General features: G+C 44.0%; 1 protein-coding gene across 2 annotated transcripts; it reads right to left on the bottom strand.

Moving 5' to 3' along the window:
- Positions 1-490: 490 nt before the first annotated feature.
- On the bottom strand, positions 491-21,135 carry mettl16 (methyltransferase 16, N6-methyladenosin). 2 transcript variants are annotated; one of them, XM_047594947.1, is made up of 10 exons: positions 20,819-21,135; positions 20,436-20,573; positions 11,914-12,101; positions 10,987-11,127; positions 9,902-10,017; positions 9,571-9,713; positions 6,857-6,926; positions 5,659-5,748; positions 2,108-2,281; positions 491-1,309 (listed from the first exon to the last, which is right to left on the bottom strand). In XM_047594947.1, the coding sequence occupies exons 2-10, from the start codon at positions 20,561-20,563 to the stop codon at positions 722-724; spliced, it is 1,638 nt and encodes a 545-aa protein (XP_047450903.1). In that variant the 5' UTR covers positions 20,564-20,573; positions 20,819-21,135; the 3' UTR covers positions 491-721. The 2 variants fall into 2 exon arrangements, with proteins under 2 accessions (XP_047450903.1, XP_047450904.1); XM_047594948.1 differs by having other exon boundaries at positions 20,909-21,013.
- Between the last annotated feature and the right edge of the window lie 141 nt (positions 21,136-21,276).

A 21,276-nucleotide genomic window follows, 5' to 3' on the forward strand; every position in this document is an offset into this window, starting at 1 on the left:
CCTTAACATTACTTCTCTACTTTCCTCGGCTCTCACATGACTCTCACACGCTGCTGGAGTCAAAGTCCGGCCGTGACTGAGCAACATGTAGTACGAGCAGGAACCGTGTTTTTTGCTTATGACAGCGGTGCACGTACGCACACATGACCTTGGACATTCAGGCCTGTTTTCCTGTTATTCACTCGGCTCTGTTGAGGACTAGAGTAATAATAGCTTGATACAATACGAAAGGCTCTCCAGGCACAGGAAGGACAGGGGAGCTCCAGGAACTTCCTAAATTACACACAACTTGCCGACACAACTAAACGTGCCGACAATTAAGACAAATGGGGATCAGCCGTTCTTCCAGAGTACGATGTTTAATAAAACCGCAATTACAGATTTTAAACTTAGTCCAGTAAATCACAACTGGAACTGAAGAAGCACTCCCCTCTTGTGGTCATTCTGCATAATCAAAAACACTTGAAGGATGCACTGACAATGAGTGAAATGTTATAAAAATTTACATTTATTCCAAATGTTTTCACAACTTTGAGAACATAATTTACAGTACAGAATACCTGAAAAGGTAAAGTGACGTAAGAAAATCAGATGATTTGAATGTACTGGTATTAACCTCCAGTAGTTGTTCTACAACAAAAATTTTCATAAGCTTTCGACTGCTGTGAGAGATTAAACATCCATGATGGGTATTCAGTAGCCATCTTGTCCCTCTGATCATTTAGGACTTTGTGACAGACTTTAAAAGCGTATTTTTCAGGTAAGTGCACAGCTGGTTCATCAGGTCTTTGTTCTGGCCCTCGACCCAGTGCATCTCAACCAACACATCGCCCTCCTCCAGCATCACGTTCAGCAGACACTTAAACAGGAAGTGTTCGAGTGCGCTGGGGCTCGGGGGTCCTTTGGGGGGCGATTCGCTGGCTGCGTCAGCTGTTTCCTTGGGGTCTGTTTCCTGTCCCGTTTCTGTGCGGGCCGACGACTCCATGTCCACGTCTTCCAACGCCTGCTCTCCAGCCGTGGTCTGCGTTTCTTCTTTACTCGGCTCGTTTGAGGGCGTACCTTTGTTCTCCGTGTCCTCATCCTGGCTGCTGCTTCGTTTTGGAGGGGATGTGGGTGGCGGCGAACCAGGACCAGCTGTGGCCACAGCGGTTTGAGAAGTGGTTCCAGCGCAGTGAGGAGCTCTGGGAAGCTCTCGCAACTGACGCTTGTGCTCTCGCCTCTTCTGTCGTCCGTGGATCCAGGTGTTCTCCACGGCCGTCAGGAAGAGGCTCTGCTCCTGTTTTCTGCAGGGAACGCGTTTGTGGAGCACCTGCAGGGTCAGACACAAGACTATGAGGCTGATGTCAAAGGTGGTGACAAGAAGCTCGACAGTTTTGTTTAGCTGCAGTTCACTGCACAACATGAGTGTGGAGAACGGTTTCACGTAAATGTGGCGCATGTCTTGGACTTTCCAGCCGCTACAGCCAAACTGGTTACTGAAAGTATGTTCATGGCTCCGCAGTACAAGTTATTCTGATGATATTGTTTCAACATTACATCCAAACTTTCATTTAGTTGTTAATCAGAGCAGTGACGCTGTAGCAGTGACAAGGTCAGAAAAGCCCAAAGCTCAGATCAAATGCTCCACAAAGATACAAGAAGAATACACAAACCACAGTAAAGTCTTGAGTAATTAAAGCTTCCATTAGAACACAATGTTTACTTACTCGCACAGCGCTTGAATTTGTCAAGGTGTGCACTCACCAGAAAAAAACGACGTCAACATTTGACTGGCATACCAATGGCAGCCAATAAACCCACTGATAGTTTCCATTCAACAGCAGTGATAAATGCTATGCAGACGTTCCGCTGAACATTTGATGTTCACGGTTCCGACCGCAACATCTGCAGCTTCACCGGTCGTCATTTTACGAATCAGTCTTTCCCATTCCACGGTGTTGCCCTCAGCTTTTTGACCATTATGAGTAAACATCTGGTTACAGTTCACCACATGCTGACGTCAATGCGCTCAAAACAGTAAGTGAAAGTACAGAAGAGTGCGATTTGAGACGCCAGTAATTACCACTACTAATTACTGTGTGAGCGCTAGTTCAGCGCGAAATCTCACCCGTAGGTCAGTGAGCGTCTTCTCCAGCAGAGCAGTGACGCAGTCCACAGCGCTGCAGCCAGTGCTGCCGACAGCTGAGGCCTTGGCCTTGAGCTCCTTCAGGCCCGGCTCCGGAAGTGTGAACGACAGGGGTTTACGCGCCCTCTCCAGTTTACGCTTCTTACTGGGGGGAGACTGAGACAAAACAAAGTGAGGGTGAAATAATTTAACAACCTGAACTTAATGTTATTATGGACAGGTGAAAAAAGAAAGGTATATTTCAGAGAAAACAGAGCGATAGGAGGTCAGGCAAATGAAATGTCTGTGTGTTAGTGTGGTCGCCAATACCACAGATATGTGTGGCTCTCTGCTCCACAAGATATTTTTATACCAGGCACATGATTAAACTAGAAATATTTAGACAAATCAAATAGAAAAAATGCAAACAACAATAGAAGAGAATCTGGTCCAAACCAATGTAAACAGTAAGACATCCTGCAGATTGAACACGTCTGGAATATTTCCAGCTGTTTTGTTCGTCACCAAATCTTGTTTACGCTCTGTGTTACTCTGTCCCCCACCATATTCACTTGGTCTGCATAATGTTAGACCCGCTATTTAGCTTTATTTATCTAGTCTGGTCTATCTAGCCAGTGTTTGGTTTTTGTCTACATTTTCAGACGTCTACATCAGCGACTGGGAATAATTTGAGTGATAGGACCAGTCCTAAAAATGTCCAGACCGAAGCTGCCAGCAGAGGGCAGTGTTTACTCAGTACTGTAAATTATTTTGGCGAATTAAGATTCTCTGTGGGAGAACCATGTGATCTCCCCCTCCCATCATCCAAATACATGCTCTGATGATTGTTCATGATTCTGAACTGTGAATCAAAATGTGAATGGTTGTCTGTCCCTCTGTTTGAGCCCTGCGACGTACTCGTCACCTATCCAGGGCGTATCCCAGCTCTTGTCCAATGACAGCTGGAATAGACTCCAGCCCTGCAGCCCGCCAGAGGACATATGTTGTTTTGATTATAGTTCCACAGTTAACCTGAAAGACGCACCTGTCAGATCAGGACTGCACCTCCTACATTAACTTCTAGTTCCACAACACCTCGAGTCCTGACAATGTCTACCCTACTTTACTTCCTTTGATTAGAAAGTTAGCTTAAGCCTCTTCTAAAATAAAAATGTAGAATAAAATTATCACTGGCATAAGCAAAAGACAAACCTGCAGATGAAGGATGTTTGTTAAGAACCACAAGAGGGCGCTCACGCCATGCGAGCTCCACCTGAAGCTGCACTAAATCAAACTGTTTACTTCTAATCCTCTGTAATGTCACGCTGTAATGGCGGTGGAGGTCATTAACCAAGCATGTCTGAGTAAAGCAGCTCTGCAGCGACCGACTGCTGCACATCCACTGCAGATGATACGTTAAATGCTGCACTCATCAGTCACTGCGGGCTGAGGGGGAAAGCGGGGAGACCACGGGGGTGTGCGGCGGTGACGGAGCAGACAGCATGGCCGACTGACCTACAAACGGCGAAGGAAGGAGCAGACTGTGACCTTCACTCTCCTGCATTGATCTGGAGTTTCAATTACTCTCTTAGTTTAATAAACTTTCGTATCTGAAATTTAGAAAATGTATGCATTTCCTTAAAACGAGTGTGAAATAATAAATAACTGAAGACATCTCTGTATCTGCTGTCAAGGAAAAAAGGAAAGTAAGTGTTCACTGTATTATTTATTTATTATTTTTTTCATTATTGAATTTTACTTAAAACTGTAGACACTTATTTAGCAGAGATGGGCACTTTCAATTAATGGGTTGACAATGGACGCTGCCTTATCTGGCTGCTTGTTAGAGCTCCTTTTATTTCTTATTGTTCGTCCCAGACGTCTCTCCCCCTCTCTCCACCGCGCTCCGCGAGCCCTGCAGCTCATTGTTCAAGGAAAAGAAATCAATAGAATCCATCAAGGCAAACCTGTCTGATTGTACCGAGCATCCTTGACACAGATTCTCCCGCTAATACGCGGTTCATATAAACACGCACGCACACAGATTCGGAGACAAAGAACATGAATCCCACACATGCAGCAGTTTTACACACACACACACACACACACACACACACACACACCTCTTTACTGAATCACATCCTCTTCCACTCTATTATTAATCCCACTTACCCACTCTCACCTCACTCCTCTCTCTCTCCCCCACTCACACACTATGGGTGGATGACGGCCTCACAATAAAAGCCTGGCACAATTTTGAAAACTAGACAGGATGAAAAAAAAAAAATAACCACTGGAGTCCAATGAGAGCTGTTCTCTCCAGATATAACGCTGCTCAATTATCCATCTTGACCTCCCGAGTCCATGAGCACTGACACAGACACAAATACACACAATTAAATAAACAAAACGCTGCAAATGTCTCCTACAGGCACAAATTATAAATCATATTCTGAACTTCTCCCGCCCCCAATCATTTTTTTTTTCTTTCAAGTCCCAAAACCACCGCATGGACTCTGGACCCCTGTGATCCCTCCTCCTGCCAGAGGCCCGTATGAGCAACGAGCAGCCTCAGGGCTCAGATCAACCCTGACCATCCTTTCATTCTGTCTGCCTGAGCTGTGCGTGCATCCGAGTCTTTTGTCTGCGTTTGCCGAGTCTTTTCCTGCGTCTTTTCCCTCTTGGTGATAACTATAAATAACGAGAGCTGACGTTATTCCTGCTTTTAAAGACGGACTCTGTGGCGACCTGGAACCTGACCAGAAATGCAGCGATAACGTGGCGTTTCTGGGCTGATGTGGCAATAAGTAGGTCAAAGTTGCGTGTCACATATGTTACGCTCTACGTGCAACATTAATGAGCACATGCATGTGCGCCGTATGTACCAGACGAAAGCAGAAACATGCACACAGGCAGAATTATGTAGTCGACCGTGCACAGAATCACACGTACAGAAACTTGATGTCACGTTACCACACACACAAACACACACACACACAGAAACGCACACATAAGCTCAAGGGGTCGGCCTGGTGTGAGTGAAGGCAGATGAACGTGAACACGGTGGAAGAGGAGGAGGAGGAGGGCAGAAAGAGTAAATATAGGCCAATTATTCTGCTCAACTGCTTTTGTGCTGAAAAGGCCAAAACAGAGAAGACTTCAACATCATCCATCAGTCTCTCGGCACTGCAGCATCGCTTTTACTCCTCTTCCTTCCTCTGACACTTCCTGTTTCATCTATTCATCTCCAGCCACTCTCCCTGTCCAGACAAGTCAGCGGCACAGTGTGTGTGTGCGTGTGTGTGTGTCTGTGTGCGCACAGTCCTGGCCCTGGCAACTGTTGCCTGGCTACGGCATGTTAGAAAAATCACATAAGCATCTCCCCGGAGGAAGGAGTGAGTGCACATAATGGAACGAGGCTGGAGGGAAAGAGGATCTGGCGTGGAGCGAGACGGAGCTGGTGCATTATTGAGGAGCAAAGCTTGAGCTGAATGACCAGTGCTGATGCAGATATGTGGAGCTTATGATGCACACACACACTTTTACAAACTTACGGGAACGATCACATCGTCATAGAAACTCCAGGCCAGCGCCCATCGCATGGTCCTTCCTTGGCAGAACTCGGTGTGGGTCACTTTAGGCACCTGAGCAAAAAGAAAGGAGACGTGTCTAAATTAATGAAGGGATTACAGCAACAGATCACAGGGAGTGAAACGTCTGGATCCCTTCTTCTAACAATTATTACGCCATGTTTCTGTTTTTAAGAGAACATTTGAGCCGGACCATGGTCATTTATTTGCTGTAGCTGTAACTATCTTTTACATGTTTTGGAAAATGCGTGGGTAAATTTTAAGAATTTAATCTGTAGCGTCTTCCTAAAAAGCAGAAATCAGCTCTAATCTTTGATAATTTGATGCACAAAGGGGCCACGGTCGACGACTCTCTGTACACACACATTTAGGGACTTTTAGCGCTCATCATTGTGGGTGCTAAAATAACAAGTCAGGATCTGTGTTGTGAAAACACATTTGGTGTGAAAATCCTTGTGCTAACAGAGCGCTTTAACCGTCGGTTAGGACCTCCTCAGTAAATAAGAAGAAGAGGACACTTAGACGAAGGTCACAGGTCAACCAGCTCTGAGTCCGTCACATTTGCTAAATGAAATACCGCAAAGAGAAACGGGGGGACACACTGGAGAGAAGACGGAGTAACGGGCGATAAAAGCATTAGCATATTAACTAGAGAGGGTTTCTTTTTACACGCCACGTTAAAACGAGGCGTCGGTCTCCTGCCTGGATGCCAGCCAGGGATGCACTCGCTCTGATGAGCAGCGACGGCAGCCTCGAAACCTCTGGAGGAGGTCTGAGGGGCGGCAGGTGCAGACAGGAGGGGTCTCTCTCTCCCTCTTTCTCCTTCTGCACTTGCGAGGAATGAGACTGGCACAGGACCAGAGGCCTGCAGCAGTCAGGAGTCATGCGCTAGGCTATTAGTTAGGCTAATGACGCTAATGCATGTTAGCTCCAGAGCACCGTGTGACTCAGTCATGCACCGCTAACAGAAATCAGCTCATTCACGGTGGGTCCGTAACACTGCTTATCTGGCACATCAGAACGATCAGATCTGCTCGGAGGGGGGTGGGGGGGGGGACTGTTTTAACAAGTCAGCACTAAATCCTCCATGAACTAACTGAGATCTAAAGCTGTGGCTCTCATCGATTGTTTGTCTTTGTTCTGGGTCTCACCGGCCACTCACCCCTTGCTTCCTCAGCTCCTCTTTCAGTGGTGTCAGGCTGCACTTCTTCCCCAACATGCAGCTGTACCACCTGCAGAAAGAAGAACCAACATCAGCCGTGCGCGAGTGAGATCAAATGAGCAGAGGTGAGGCTTCGGGGGGAGCAACACAAAGGGAAAGCAAAAACATGACAGACAGGAAAAACATCCGAGAGTGCACGCCCCCACCCCCCTTCCCCTCAACGGAGGAGAAGCTGTTTTGAAGTCGCCCCTGTGGCCGAGGCCTGATCGATAATCTCTGCTGTGCAATAAAGACATGAAGTTGGTGGAGATCAATGAGCGGTGGGGTCCGGCCCGGGATGATGGAGGGAAGATAAACACATGAGGGAGCCCGGCTGGAAGGACGGACGGTCAATTCCACAGACTCTATCAGAGAGTGTGTTAGTTTCAAAGCCAATCAACTGGTGTTTATTTATTTATCACCAGTGTTTCCAGGCTGTTGTGACTGAATAAAGACACAACCTAAGCAAGTTAAATGTCTAAACAAACCGTTGAAATCGAAACTGAACTGGTCAAAACTGTCTTTTTTTTTTTTTTGACCTGATCTTTGCCTCTCAGGCTACAGACTCTTGATGGAGAGAAACTTAACATGATTTCCACTTATTTTTTCAGGATTTTATGTTTGATTTTTAATAGGCAGCAGTGGAGAGAGATGGGAAAATTTGGATGAGAGAATAAAAATGACAGGCAGTAAAAGGACGAAGACCAGGCTCCAATGAGGGAAAGAAAAAAAAATGATGGGGTGCCAATCAACCAGGTGAACTATTAAAGTGTTCCCTGCATTTCTCATTAACGGCAACAAAGTCCGACTGTGACACGTCTCAAGTTTCCCATGTCTGTGCCAAAAAGCTGCACTTGAACACACCGCAAAGAGGACAGCTTATAATCAGCTGGCACATACAGTAGTAACAGTAGTAACTCATCATACCAGCAGGTGGCAGTCGTCTGTATTTATTGTTAAAAAAAAAAAAAGAAGGGGAAAACAAAGTTAGCTGGGAGGCTCGGAAACTAGGAGGAGCTATAGACTCCAGCACAGAGCTGGCCTCTAATGAATTATGATGTTTACGTAACTGAATGTTCAGACTGGACAAAGATGAAGACGTTAAATGAGAAAAAAAAATAAAATAAATAAAATTGCGTGTGACCCAACTTTGCATCCATCAAGAACGTATGTCGCCTGAGAGAAGAAGGTCAAAAAGGCAAAAACAAGGCAAACAGCCTTTAAATGTTTTAAAGCGATAGCACAGAACAAGGCGAATAGTTTTATAAAAGTCTGTCAAACCTCCAACCATAGAAAGGCACAAAGCTGCTCGACCAAATTACAAGCTGTTTAACCAGTGACTGGCATTCGGAAAGGGCACAGGCATGTAATGAGGTGAGGGATGTGTGAGGAAACCCGGAGGGTGAGGAGGGGTGAGGGGGTGGAGGGGGTGGAGGGGGAGGCAGCAACATGTCAGCCTCAGCTGACATAATGAAATATTGAGCAGCTCTAATATTCACAGATGTTCGCCGCTTTTCAACACAGCGGGGAGGAACACCCAGAAGAGATCCCCGAATTCTCCACCAGCCTCCACCTGCAGCTTATTCAAGAATCCCAGAGAGTGCAGCTGCAGCAGCATCTAATTCAATCCTCACTCTCTTCATGTTTCTGAGGGGTGTGATTACATTCTTATTACCAGAGATGGTGATTTTCACATCAATGGCTCGATGAATCGGGAGTGTTACCTCATTTCTTACTGCGGTTTGGCGCGTTCGGCTGCTATCGTCGCCCTTGTGTGCGACAGTGATTACCCTTTGGTGGAAAGAGGGGAAAGAGGAGCAGGGCGGGGGTGGCGGGGGGTGTCTCCACGGACCAATCAGAAAGCCTGGCGGTGTTTCCATGGCCACCTGGCGGCTCTGGCGTCCCAGCATGCTTTAGGGAGTGACAGTCGGTTCCGGTTGGTTTGGCCGGAGCCTCAGACTTGTTAGACGGGGTTAGCTTGTGACGTTCCCTCCGAACGTAACACGGGAGCAGGCAGGTGTTAACATCAGCCGCTCTCACCGGAGCATTATGCAAACACACACACACACACACACACACACACACACACACACACACACACACACACACACACACACACACACACACACACACACACACACTCCGCTGCATAAAACACACACACACTAAAATCCCAGTAGGAGGCCGCGCAGGTGTGGCACCTCTAATCAGTTTTAATAGCACCACTCTGCAGCTCCCTCCACCCGGGTCTCACTCGGCTACCCCGGTGACAGGCCTGGTAACGGGAGGGGAGGAAGGGAGGGGGGGAGGGTGAAGTGATGGCGGCCGCCAGAGACTCCCCCACCCATTTATCCACCCACCCAAACACAGCTGTTCCCCTGTGGGCTCCCGGATACAGCACGGAGCGAGCGAGTGCCACAATCATTAGAGCAACTGTGGGTGACAGCTCCATCAATGTGCAGCCATCCGTCGGCCCATTTCACCCTCTCGGTGTCTCCCCTTCACCGTTACTACGCTCTCAAAGCCTCTCCACAACCAGCCGCTATCTTTCCTGCGCGTCCATCTGCCGATTTAAATACGCAGCTGTGAGTTCCTCGAGTTTGTCTGCTTAGATTTACTTCCACACAGTAACCTGTAGCTATAGAAAATGTCCCATCTTTCTCCCCCCTCCCCACCTCAGGCGTTTCTTTAGCTGCAGACTGTCATGAATGATCCTCTTGACAAACTCCAGCTCTCCGCCCTCGGCCATGATCTCCGTCACCCCGCCCGTGTTCACCGAACTGGGAGGAGGTCGCCGTGAGTTCCTGGAGTTTACCCCCTGGAGAGGGCGACAAGACAGACAGAGATTAAGATGAGATCCTATTAGAGGCTTGTTACTATGGTGTAAACAAACAAGTGCGGGCTTTGCTCTCTTTGAGTCGAATACCTCGCCCTCCTCCGGAGTTCACGTGTTCAGACATGACTCCAGAAAAACATTTACAGAGTTAAAGGCGGGGCGTCGTTCACCTTTGCTTCCAGCTGGTTGGCGAAAAACGGAGGGTTGCACATGCAGAAGTCGTACACTATTTCGGTCTCTTCTTTCAAGGCGTCCATCAGCAAAGTCTTCTGAGGGACTTTGACAACTGAGAGTGGGAAACACAGAGGCGAGAGAGGGGATGTGTAAGCTGGATGTTTTTGGGGAAAAACACAGTAATTGGTAATTTGCAATTCGAGCTGAGCCGACTAGATTAGACTGGGTGATTCAGACAGGAAGTCGGGTTCAGAACATTGTGGAAAAAAACAATCTTAGTCCCGACACCAGGAAGCAGCATATGAAACCTTTAAGGAGCCAGGGCCTGCTCCCCCTCACTGCATAGTGACACACTTCCTCTCATATACAAGGACACAGTAAATGGCTTACAGTTTTATCATATATAAAATGTTGACTTCATCGGTACAGCCATACGTCTTTAGCGCTTCCAGCGGTGCACAGCTGCCTGAAACTTCCCCGGGGGATTACTGCAACACACGCCTAGTATCCAACACGTTAAACATATTTCTAAGTCTAGGTAATAGGTCGAATTTAAAGACTTTTTTTTTCCTACAAGGAAAAACACGCCACTTTCCTTTTCAAAAGATCCACAGTCTTAGTCCAGCCCACTCTGTGGGTTTGCTGCTACAGTTGTACTTCAGTCAGGCGTGACTAGACGCTTATTGTGGCTAATGCTAAGCACATTTGAGAGATATTATAGATATTACTGCGTCTTTATTTGTGGTTCAACCGTTTCTCTCCATTAAGCTGCAACCAGAATAGAGATAAAGCTAGAGACTAGTTCCTCAAATGCCCTCAAAGCTGAGTCAATGCCCATTGACTTCCATGCTAAAAAATTCAATTACATCACGCTAGTTTTGAATAAGTAAGGGCCAGGTTGCTTCATGTAACAAGCGGGTGTCGTCATTATCTTCACCAGCCGCACCTCCTTCACCACGTTTGTGTTAGCAAGGTGGGAGATGGAGACGTGTCTTCAGACTCTCTTTGAGACACAGCAGGAAAGACAGAAAACAAATAACACACAGTTTGCTTCAAACGTCTCCTCGGGATGACGACCAACCTTTCACCAGGTCAGACAGGTTGTTCTGCTCCACGTTCTTCGTCGCGTAGTCGAAGCAGATGTCGTCCACCTCTGTGGCGAGGAAGTACCAGCCGTTCATCGTGGCCCCCAACAACGGGTAGATGCAAGACGCCCCGGTGCCTGAGGAAACACGGCGACGTGTGTTTTTTAGGACAGTGATTGATTATGTTGTCGCCGAACAACGTGGAAATGTGCTGCCGTGTTGGTTAAAGGGCAGATGTCTAATAAGGTGACGCGATGTGTTTCTGAAGAATTATCCTAGACTTAGTGGTCGTAATGGAGAAGGGTGTCAGCTCCGGCGGTCGTTATTAAATCCTTCACATCTAACAAGGACCAAAGCCGCATAATTCAGACTGGGAGGTCATGCATTAGAGAAGAAAACAGCCGTCGGTGATTCATCAGAGAGGACGACAGCTTCAGTCTGCTAACAGAGAGGGTCGGGGTCGCCAGTCAGAGACCTCAGGGTGTACGAACGACATGTTTTCTCTCTCTCTCAACAAAATGGAAACTAGCAGCGACATGTGGATGGGGATTAGGCTGATGAATACTGGGAACGCTGGGAACGACTGGGCTCCTGTGCTGGAAGCATCGGCTGACATTTCATGTGCAGCAACGTGAAGAATAAACAAGCAGCTGAATTAGCATCAGCCCCACTAGACACCTAAACCTGCGGCTCTAACATCCGAGTTCAGTCTTTAACGTTTAAATTATGGAGCTGAATGAAGTGTGGTATGGGAGTAGTAAAAAATCTTGCAGACTGGATTTTAAAATGTTAACAAAATATGAATATAAACAATATGTCTTGGTTTAAAAAGCGGTAGGATATATATTTTAACAAATACATATAACTAGAGGAAATCACTAAACATTCTCAGTGACACTGTCAGATGACACGTAGATTTGTACCGATATCGATGCCCCTGCGTGGTTGCTTCTGGCCATCGATGAGGTCCTCCACCCAGTGGATGTAGTTGAGGCGCAGGGGGACGGTGGGAATGAGGCGCTCCAGAGGGATCTCGATGGTCAAACCAAAGTCCTCCTTCAGCAGAGTGCAGGTCAGAGCTCTCACCGCCTCGGGCTCTTTGAAATTCACACTAGAAGGAAACAAACAAACAAAAAAAAGGAAAATTTTCATTACAGCACATGACAAAGGCAGAAAATACTTCTCCCAACCTAAACTTCATCTGACGATAAAATTACAAATTCAGGTGTATTAGAACCGAAGTCTTATTTTATGTTTTAAAAAAAGACTGATAACACCTGCCAACAATGCATTGATATGACATCACTGCTTATTTTCCAGTCGGTGAGGTCAGCGCTGTGCGACTACAGACTGCTGCCACCTGCTGGTACGACTAGGTACTGATGTGTCAGCTGTTCATCGGCTGTTGTCTTCGCGATGTGTTCAAGTGCAGTTTTTGGTCCAGACATGAGCAACATCACGGTCGATCTTTCTTGGGACCTTTACTCAAGTTTAGCAAGATTGCCTAAAACCAGATTTAATATATATATATTATATATATATATATAATATATATATATATATATATATAATATATATATTATATATATAACAATATATATATATATATATATACACATATATATATATATATATATATATATATATATATACATATATATATATACACATACACATATATATATACACATACATATATATATATATACATATATATATATATATATACACATATATATATACACATACATATATATATATATATATATATATATATATATATACACATATATATATACACATACATATATATATATATATAAATAATAACAATAATAATAATAATAATAATACTAACAATAATGTGTAAACACGCAAATATGTTAAAGACCAGGAGCTGGTAATGAATGTTGGGTCTATAATGTAACCCAGTCCATCATTTAAATTAGGATTTTAGATTATTTAATTTAGTTTTTTTCATATATATGGGAATTTTTGTAAAGGCAGGATTAAATTAGTCAAATATGACATTAAATAAACAAACAAACAAACAAAAAAAAAAACATATCCAGATGTTAAGATTAAAGTTCTTAAGAGGCAGTCTGGCTAATAATTTTTACTAATTGCCTTCGTTTTATGCAATAAAATGTGGTTACAACTTATTTTCACAGCTCTCCACCTAATACTACATAGATTTTAATAAATGGGGAGGGTGAACAAAGCTACATCAAAGACAAGAAGGTTATTTGAAACAGGAGTATCCGTTTAAAGGGTGGTGTTAATTCAGGGCTTTGCTGAGTCTCTTGTTTTAGCACGAGACGGCAATTTACCAAACTGCTCTTAATACAACACTTCATTAACCTCCAGCCGGCTGCAGCTCTCTGCTCCAGACCCCATTACTCCACATTAAACACACGCACACAGCACACACACAGACGGGGGACAATGGGGAGATAAGCAGCCCATCAATTCACAATCCGCTGCTGATGACAATGAATTTCACATTTCCAACACAACTCAGACCTCCCACTTTTTACTCCCAATTCTCGGTCCCGCTCTCCCGCCGCTTCCTCTCGACATGTTTAATGATTTCAGCTGTCACACTAGCAGGCACGAGTGCGGCACACAAAACGAGTGGGCGAGTTAGGTATAATTAAAGCTTTGCGGAGCGCTTTCGCACCTTGGCAGATGTAATTAGACACATCCCGGTGATGGGAGCGTCTGGCGCCTCACGAGTTTGGTGAGGAAAAACATCCAGCGCTGGTCGAGGCGGAGCCAAAGCAACGCTTTGTGCTCACAAATCAATTATGCACAAACATCTGAAATGTTTGCTCTTTTATTGTTTTAGTATTCAGCCCATCACAACAAATACAAGTGAATCCAGGTCTGCTTCATTTTCCTCCCAGTATTTTCAGGTGAGTGTGATAACAGTTAAAGTGTTCAGACTCAAAACAATAAGTCAGTGTATTTGTTGAGTGGACTGACTTTTAGCAATAAGTGTATAATTTCACTTTTAGTCAGGATCAACTGAGCTGAACTTAAAAATTAGTTGAAAACAAGCGTCAACCAAAAACTGCAGTTCCTCCAATGGCCACTTGAGACTGTTTCCAATAGAGAGTTAACGTCTATAAATTATAAAACTATAAAACTATAAAATAAAATAAATAATACAACATAAAAAATAAATATAAACTTAACATAAACTGAATATTCCATATTCTACATATGCAAAAAGGAGTATGGGGAAGTATAGACTTATTTTATCCCATCCCTTATTAATAGATCAATAATATTTAAAGCAGGTGTAGACCACTGACTATAGTGACTGAGCATCACCCATTTGATTATGAACCTTGAAAATGAAGCCCAAAGTGGGTGGAGCCTGCGGTCGCCATGATGGATGAGCTTTACTCCGCCCACACTCGGATACTACAAATATAGACATGGGGGGTCGTGTTGGACATTGAGATCCACCCACCCAACTCTCCGCTACCTGTTAGCTCAGGCTACTACCGGTCACTTTCCCGCCTCCGATCAATAGTGAAATAAACTATGAAGAATTAATAATGCTGTAAAGTGTAAAGTTGGGCTTTTTAACACGGAGGGGTTTATGGGGATTTGTTCCCTTTGGAGCCAGCCTCAAGTGGCCACTTGATGAACTGCAGTTTTTTGCACTGGTACATGAGCTTCATTGCTCAGACCTGGATGTTGCCGCTTAATGTAGACATGTTTTCAGCCTGGAAAATTAAATTTAAACGATATCTGGGCTTAATGTTATATATAATTAAGGGCGTGGCTGGTACAGGTAACAGGTAGGTGACTTGAAAGGTTGTAACCATCTGCTTAAAGTCCACTCAAACTCCAACGTTTTACTCAGTTTTTAATAATCCAATATTTTCAGGCTTTCAGCCAAAACAGTGAAGGCTTGAGCCACAACACTGAAATTCAAGACTACTCTACAGGAAACACATGACTGACGTCACTCTGGGTTCATTCATCTTTGCAGATTCAGGCGTGTTGACTATGAGCTGAGACGGTGCTGGATGGAGAGGACATTTTTGTTCTTTCTTCTCTCCTCTCTTTACTTCCTGTCACCTCTGTACTGCATTAGTCAAGCCACAAAATGTCCACTAAGTATTTCTTAATTAAAGCGCTTGAATCTTCTAATTTTAGCATCAAACCGGCCTCAGCCCTGAGCAGATTCTGCTCTGCGTCTTCATTCAGGAGTCACGGCAAAGACAAACGACCTCTGATGAGAAGCCATTTACCTGTCCAGTCCTACATCAATCTTACCCAGTGTCTCTTCACCTAATGAACACAGAAGGTTAATGGTTTCAGCAGCTGTCGGCCTCACACAGAAAACTAACACCTAGTTCCTCTGAGCATCAACGACATCATTAAAAAAAAACAACCAGTGGAGAAATTAGCATTTTTTTTTTTTGTTTTTTTAAATGGCCCGAGCTTCGGGGAGGAATCAGGCTAATGAGGGAGAACTGATGCATCAGCACATCACTCAGGCTTCCCCAAAAATGAAAGCCGGCCTCTGTCATCTGTCCGGCTCTGTGATATTCTGCCCCCTTTCATTTCTCCTCAGAGGCATCGTTAGATAAGGATCAATATTCAGTGAGGGAGGCAGCTCAGGCCGGCCCCCTCTCTATTTTTAGCCCCGTGTGTGCGTTTGCGATGCAGACCGATCGCTCCCCATCAGCGCCGCGCGTCTCCATGGCAACCCCACCTACTTGAACAGACGAGGAGAGCACGCAAATCCGGCCACGCTGGAGCAATGGCTGATGGCAGACGGAGCGTGAGCGTACCCGCGACTCGCGCCGTGCTGACGCCATCCGCCGATGGGATACAGCATGGGACAAACCTGAGAGGAGAAGTTGTGACGAGGTGAGGTGGAAAATCAAAGTGTAAAATCAAACTGGACGAGGAGGTGGTGGTGGTGGTGGTGGTGGTGAGAGGGAGGGAGGGGGCGGGAGGGTTCAAATGCTGAGAGGCAGAAAAAGTTCTCGTTTTAGGCGGGTGAGAGAGGACGGGCTCATTAAAGTGGAGGGGAGTTAACTGCTGAGACAGACACTCGCTCTCACCACCGCCACGCTTACATGATCAGCGTGGAAGCGCACACACACTAACTCACACACTCGCCCACAGTAACACACACTAACCCTCCGTCCACAGAGGGGTGACCTTCAAGGTACATCCGCTTCGCTCCTGAGGAAAACATTTTGTGCTGATTAGCTGCAACTTCCCTCTCGTCAGGTGATTTTCACAGAGTCCTCGCAAGAGCAGCAACGAGAGCAACACTTCAAACTCAGCGTGAATTTAAAGAGAAGCTGCTCCTGAATATTTTTAAGCTCGTTTAGCTGCCGTTATGCAGATGTGTTGACGCTGAAGGGACAGATGATTAGATCCTAAAACAAAACAGCAGTCTGGCTGAAATCGTTATTTCATGGTAAGATGAGTTTTATAAGCCCTTTAACTTTAACTTTGATGAAACAGAAGATTAAAATCAAAATAAATGATGAAATGATTTTTAAATGACGCCACCTCAGTTAATTAAGTGTGTGTGAATCTCTGGTTATTAAAAACCTAAACTCATCTCCAGTCATTTAAATCACGTCCTCTTTTCCACATGGTCAAACTCAAGTCATTCTCAATTTCAACATTATTATTCTCGTCTAATCATTCATAAACCCGCCGTTTAGTCCCAAGTCACCGTTCTAGTTGTCCGGAGGTTTCAATCAAAGTCTCCACCAGCGTCTAAGCTCCTCAGGGTTCAGTCTCTATCAACAACCGTTACCTGGGACTCTCCTTTACAATGTCACGTCTCATCAGAGTCTAACCACTAAAATATTTAGTCACACAGGCTCTTGTTACATCAATGAATTTCACCCTTTGCTTCAAAATAAATGTCTCCTCTTACTGAAATGATTTGGAGAATGATGCTGGGTACGAGCTCCTTCATAATAAAGTAAAATACTGAGCAAATTTCTCTATTTAAAAATGGGCTTTCGTCTATTACTAATGTGATTAGTAATAAATCTTTGGAAAAAAAAAAAAAGCTGGTGAGAAAAATGAACATTTCACATTAAACGTCACCCAGACTCCCACTAATCTATCTGATCAGATTCCACATCCAACCAAATTCTAACTAACCAGAATATTTAAGGGTTTATCTACTTTTCTCTTCACCACATTTCTGCTGCTCTGCTCCGAGCTGCTATCAGGCCTCTCCACTGACGATCCCTAAACGAGAGGAGGCATATCTCCCCCGAGGATTGAGTGAGTGCCTCCCTAAGATTACTCTCACTCCCCCCCCAAACTCGCTGCTTAAATACTTAAAAAAACCCAAGCAGATGAAGTCATTGAAGAGTACAAAACCGCTCTAATCCCTGAGCTGATGGAGCGACGGTCTGACAGAGAAGAAGTTTCTGGTGAAGACTTCTACCAGAGCTGGTATCACACAAACACACGCACATCGGTTTGACACGGATCAATGCTGCTGTAATGACAGACTTAACCTCTGTCAACGGTGAGGATGGAATAAAATGTTGTTGGCTTCCAGCCAAATAAATAACATTTAAATTATAGGATATATATGGACACAGAATTATAAAGATAATGGTGTAAATTAATGTTCATCTATTCTGAGATAGATTCAGGTTTCAGCCCAACTTTGTTGTCAAGACGACGGCAGCGCAGCTCATATCGTCTCCATAGAGATTAGATTCCATGTTTCTGACCCTCCAGTAAATACAACAACGCATGATGTTTCCCCACCGTGGGACAGACAAATGATCAGATCAGTGGTTACTAGCTGTTTAACATATACTGAAATTTCCTACAAATCGCCCCAGTCTGCTCCGATTGAGTCGGTTACACAAGACATTTTTATTCAGATCGTCAGTGTCCACGTTAAGAGAAAAAACAATGGTAACATCTTTTTGATTTTCTAATGTTATGATGTGGACATAGTGAGTTATATGAAGTTGTTCAGATTAAAACTGACATTAACGTATAATAAAAGGAACTGTGAGTTAAAGGTTTGGCACAGCTCACATTTTCCTGCTGTCAAATAAAATTCACAAATAACAAGATGTGGTCCCATTCTCCAATTTCCTAAATTAAATCTCCATAACGAGCGTCGAACCCAAACGCCGGCAGCCTATTGTTAGTCATCTATGTGTGCGTCAGTCAGTCAGTCAGGGAGGCACAGACTGATAATTAACACCTGTCACAGATGGACATCCCGTCAGGTTTTACAGCGTGCCCACACATGTACGTAAGATGATTGACTGGCCACCTCACAACCACAGAGGACCAGCCCACACCGATATGTTCAGACACACACACACACAGATGTTGGTGCTCATCTACATAACACAGACAATAATGAGCACTACCTGTTCCACACAAACAAAGGAGTCCAACAATAACTGTGGATTCTTACATCCGCTGATAGTGTGTTTTTGTTTTGGTGGACAGATAAATCTATTGGCAAAAAAATAAAATATAGATGTAACGTGACGACATATCGTCCTAAGATAAACGTGGATCTCAGTTGTGTTTGTCACTAAAATAATGGACGAGATCAAATATTCGATGCGAGGACATTTTGTACTGAGAAGTATATGATTTTTTTATGGAGACTCAGCTCAATAAACACAGCATAATAAAGCTGATTTGTAAATATGAAAAAGTAGTACAACAGTACATTAAATCTGCAATGCATGAAAAAAAATAAAATAAAATCTGCTCAGAGATTTGAGGTCTGTCAGGTTATAATAATTCTGATGAGCAGAGAAAACCTTATATAATAAAACAAGATACAACTGCGGTTAGAAGTCATAATAACTTCTAACCGCAGCTAAAGAGAGGGTGAGTAAAACTGTAATTAATAACTTAATTAATAATAATTAGTTCTTACAATGAGGCCATGAAGGTGGCACATCTGGATGAAGCGTTGCCTTTACTAACCTCCTGAGACATGAGGGTTTTTTTTGCCGAAGCATTTTTAATTTCTCCAAGGTATCTTGGATTAGTAGGACCTAAGACATATAAAAAATGAAGCATCATCTGTGAACAGGAAGTAATTTTTGTGGAAAAAAAATGATGTCCTCATATGTGGACACAGGGATTATTTCAATGTATAACACAATAAAGTCACCAAACAGCTGTGCTTTATCTGCTGTAACACTATCATTATGGGTTTTCTGTGAAACAGCATCAGATCGAGACGAGTTCAAATATTCCCCTTCCTTCATTACATACTAGCTCAACTATTAGGCATCAGTATCACTTTACTGGATGGAGACCAGTTGCAGAACAGCTAGACGTGTCCAACTGAGGACACAGGACGAACTTTAGAGGCAAAAAAACAACAGCTCCCAGAGACACATCTTCACATATACACAGCAAACAAAGAGAGATGGAGGCCCCTTCATGTGTGTTTCAGAAATCATGAGCGCACACTGTTTGACGTCAACACCAGTAATCCCACCTCACGTATTCCTCCTTTGTTCTCCTGCCTTTCTCTGGACTATTTCACATTTCCCAGTAGCATCTTACTGAGCAACACACACACACACACACCTAATTGTGTCTAGTTCGACTCAAACACATGAAGCTTACTGGCCCCTTGTTGACTGACACTCACTTCTAACCATATTGGAAGTTTAATTCAAACTGCCACTCATTCATTCTCATACAGCGAAGTCTCACTGAAGCAGAAAGACAGGATAGAATAAAAACTAAATAAATAAATAAAAAGAATCTTTTTTTTTGTCTTGGTCATTAATCATTCGTCCAGTTTTGTTTCTCCTCCTGCTGTGGTCAGAAGCTGAGTGAGCAGTAAACATCTGACCGAGTCAGCCGGGACACGAGTGTTGCTGAATATGTTCCTCGGGGCTCGACTAAAGTGAGGCTGGTGAAAATGAATGCAGTGTATGATCAAAAATATGTAGACATCTGCCCATTGCATCACTGTGGGAGTGCTGACCATTTGCTTTTAGAGCCACGTGAATCAATATGCACATCAATACTGGTCACATGAGGTTAAACATGCCGCGCATTGTGTGTAACTCCACTATAACTGGGCCAATGATCACAGAAACCTGACACACTACAAATACTTATAACAGTACTGCAAACGACAATAGACGTGTTTCCAGGGGAAAGGGGTGAAAGGGGTAAGAAGAGAATAAAATATTATTAAGGGCAAAATAGTCAGATAAAAACAAAGTCCCTATGACTTGGCCTTCTTCAAACCCAGCTTCTCCTTGTTCCTTATCAACAAGGTACATAAACAACATCAAAGGTTGATGCCAACCATGTTAAATTAAATCTGAAACATATGAACAGGGACACAGTCGCAGTGTGATCCCTCCTCCTCCTCCAAACCATTAACTGATGACAGAGGTGATGCTCAGTGTCAGCTACTTACACAGGTCTTCCGGCGAGGCTGGTGTGTACGTGCTGCTGGAAGTCCGGGTATTTGGAGGCCAGGTAAGCGAAGTCAGGTGGTTTGTCTTTGTAGCGGTTCCGAGGATGCATGGACTTATTCAGAGCCATGGTCACAGCCCTGGGTCAGGAAACGAGATTTAATTAAAGTACTGACCAGGAACAACAAGCTGAATTAACACTATCTTTTAAATCGTTTACGAATCTTAAACTTATTATCCTTCAGAAGCTTGTTATGGCACAAACTTACAAGTCTCATAAATCACTTTTTGATAACTTTAAACCGGAGTACGAACTAACGGAACCGAGGAGCTAGTTTGAAGCTAACTAGATGCTAATATATCTCCAGCATTAACACCTGCTTACCTTTACAGCAGGTTTATCTTGCTGTTGTTAAAATCTTCCTGCAGGCGCAGACTTTTATAACAGCAGAGAAAACCCCCCAACACAACTCACGTTGTCCAAACGTTTCTTTACTTTCTGCAACTCTCTTCCTGGTTCTCGGCGACGTCACACTTCTACGCCGCCTGCGTCTTGACGTCATTACCACGGTTCCTATGACAACTTGGATTACAAATCAATTTTTTCTTTAGATCTGGGAAGAAATTAGCAAAATAAACGCGTCATTTGATTTGACACAGTTTGAACATTGTTTAGGTGCACTTAACACTGGGTGCGGAAGTCAATAGTGGTAATATTAAAATGTAAAAATAATAGTTATAAATTCCCATGTGTAAATAGAAGTAAAAGTAAAAATTAAAACACATTCGATAATCATTTAAATTTTATGTGTAAAATCTGAACGTAATAAAAAAATAATCTTT

Source organism: Mugil cephalus, chromosome 9, assembly GCF_022458985.1.
Source record: "Mugil cephalus isolate CIBA_MC_2020 chromosome 9, CIBA_Mcephalus_1.1, whole genome shotgun sequence".
Lineage (NCBI taxonomy): Eukaryota > Metazoa > Chordata > Actinopteri > Mugiliformes > Mugilidae > Mugil > Mugil cephalus.

Excerpts from the sequence above, each read along its gene's own strand:
- mettl16 (XM_047594947.1), bottom strand. The coding sequence starts at position 20,563 with ATGGCTCTGAATAAGTCCATGCATCCTCGGAACCGCTACAAAGACAAA. Across the intron at positions 10,018-10,986 it reads CCTGTCTGACCTGGTGAAAG|TTGTCAAAGTCCCTCAGAAG; the intron begins GTTGGTCGTCAT and ends TCCCACTCTCAG. Across the intron at positions 5,749-6,856 it reads AGGAGCTGAGGAAGCAAGGG|GTGCCTAAAGTGACCCACAC; the intron begins GTGAGTGGCCGG and ends CTTTTTGCTCAG.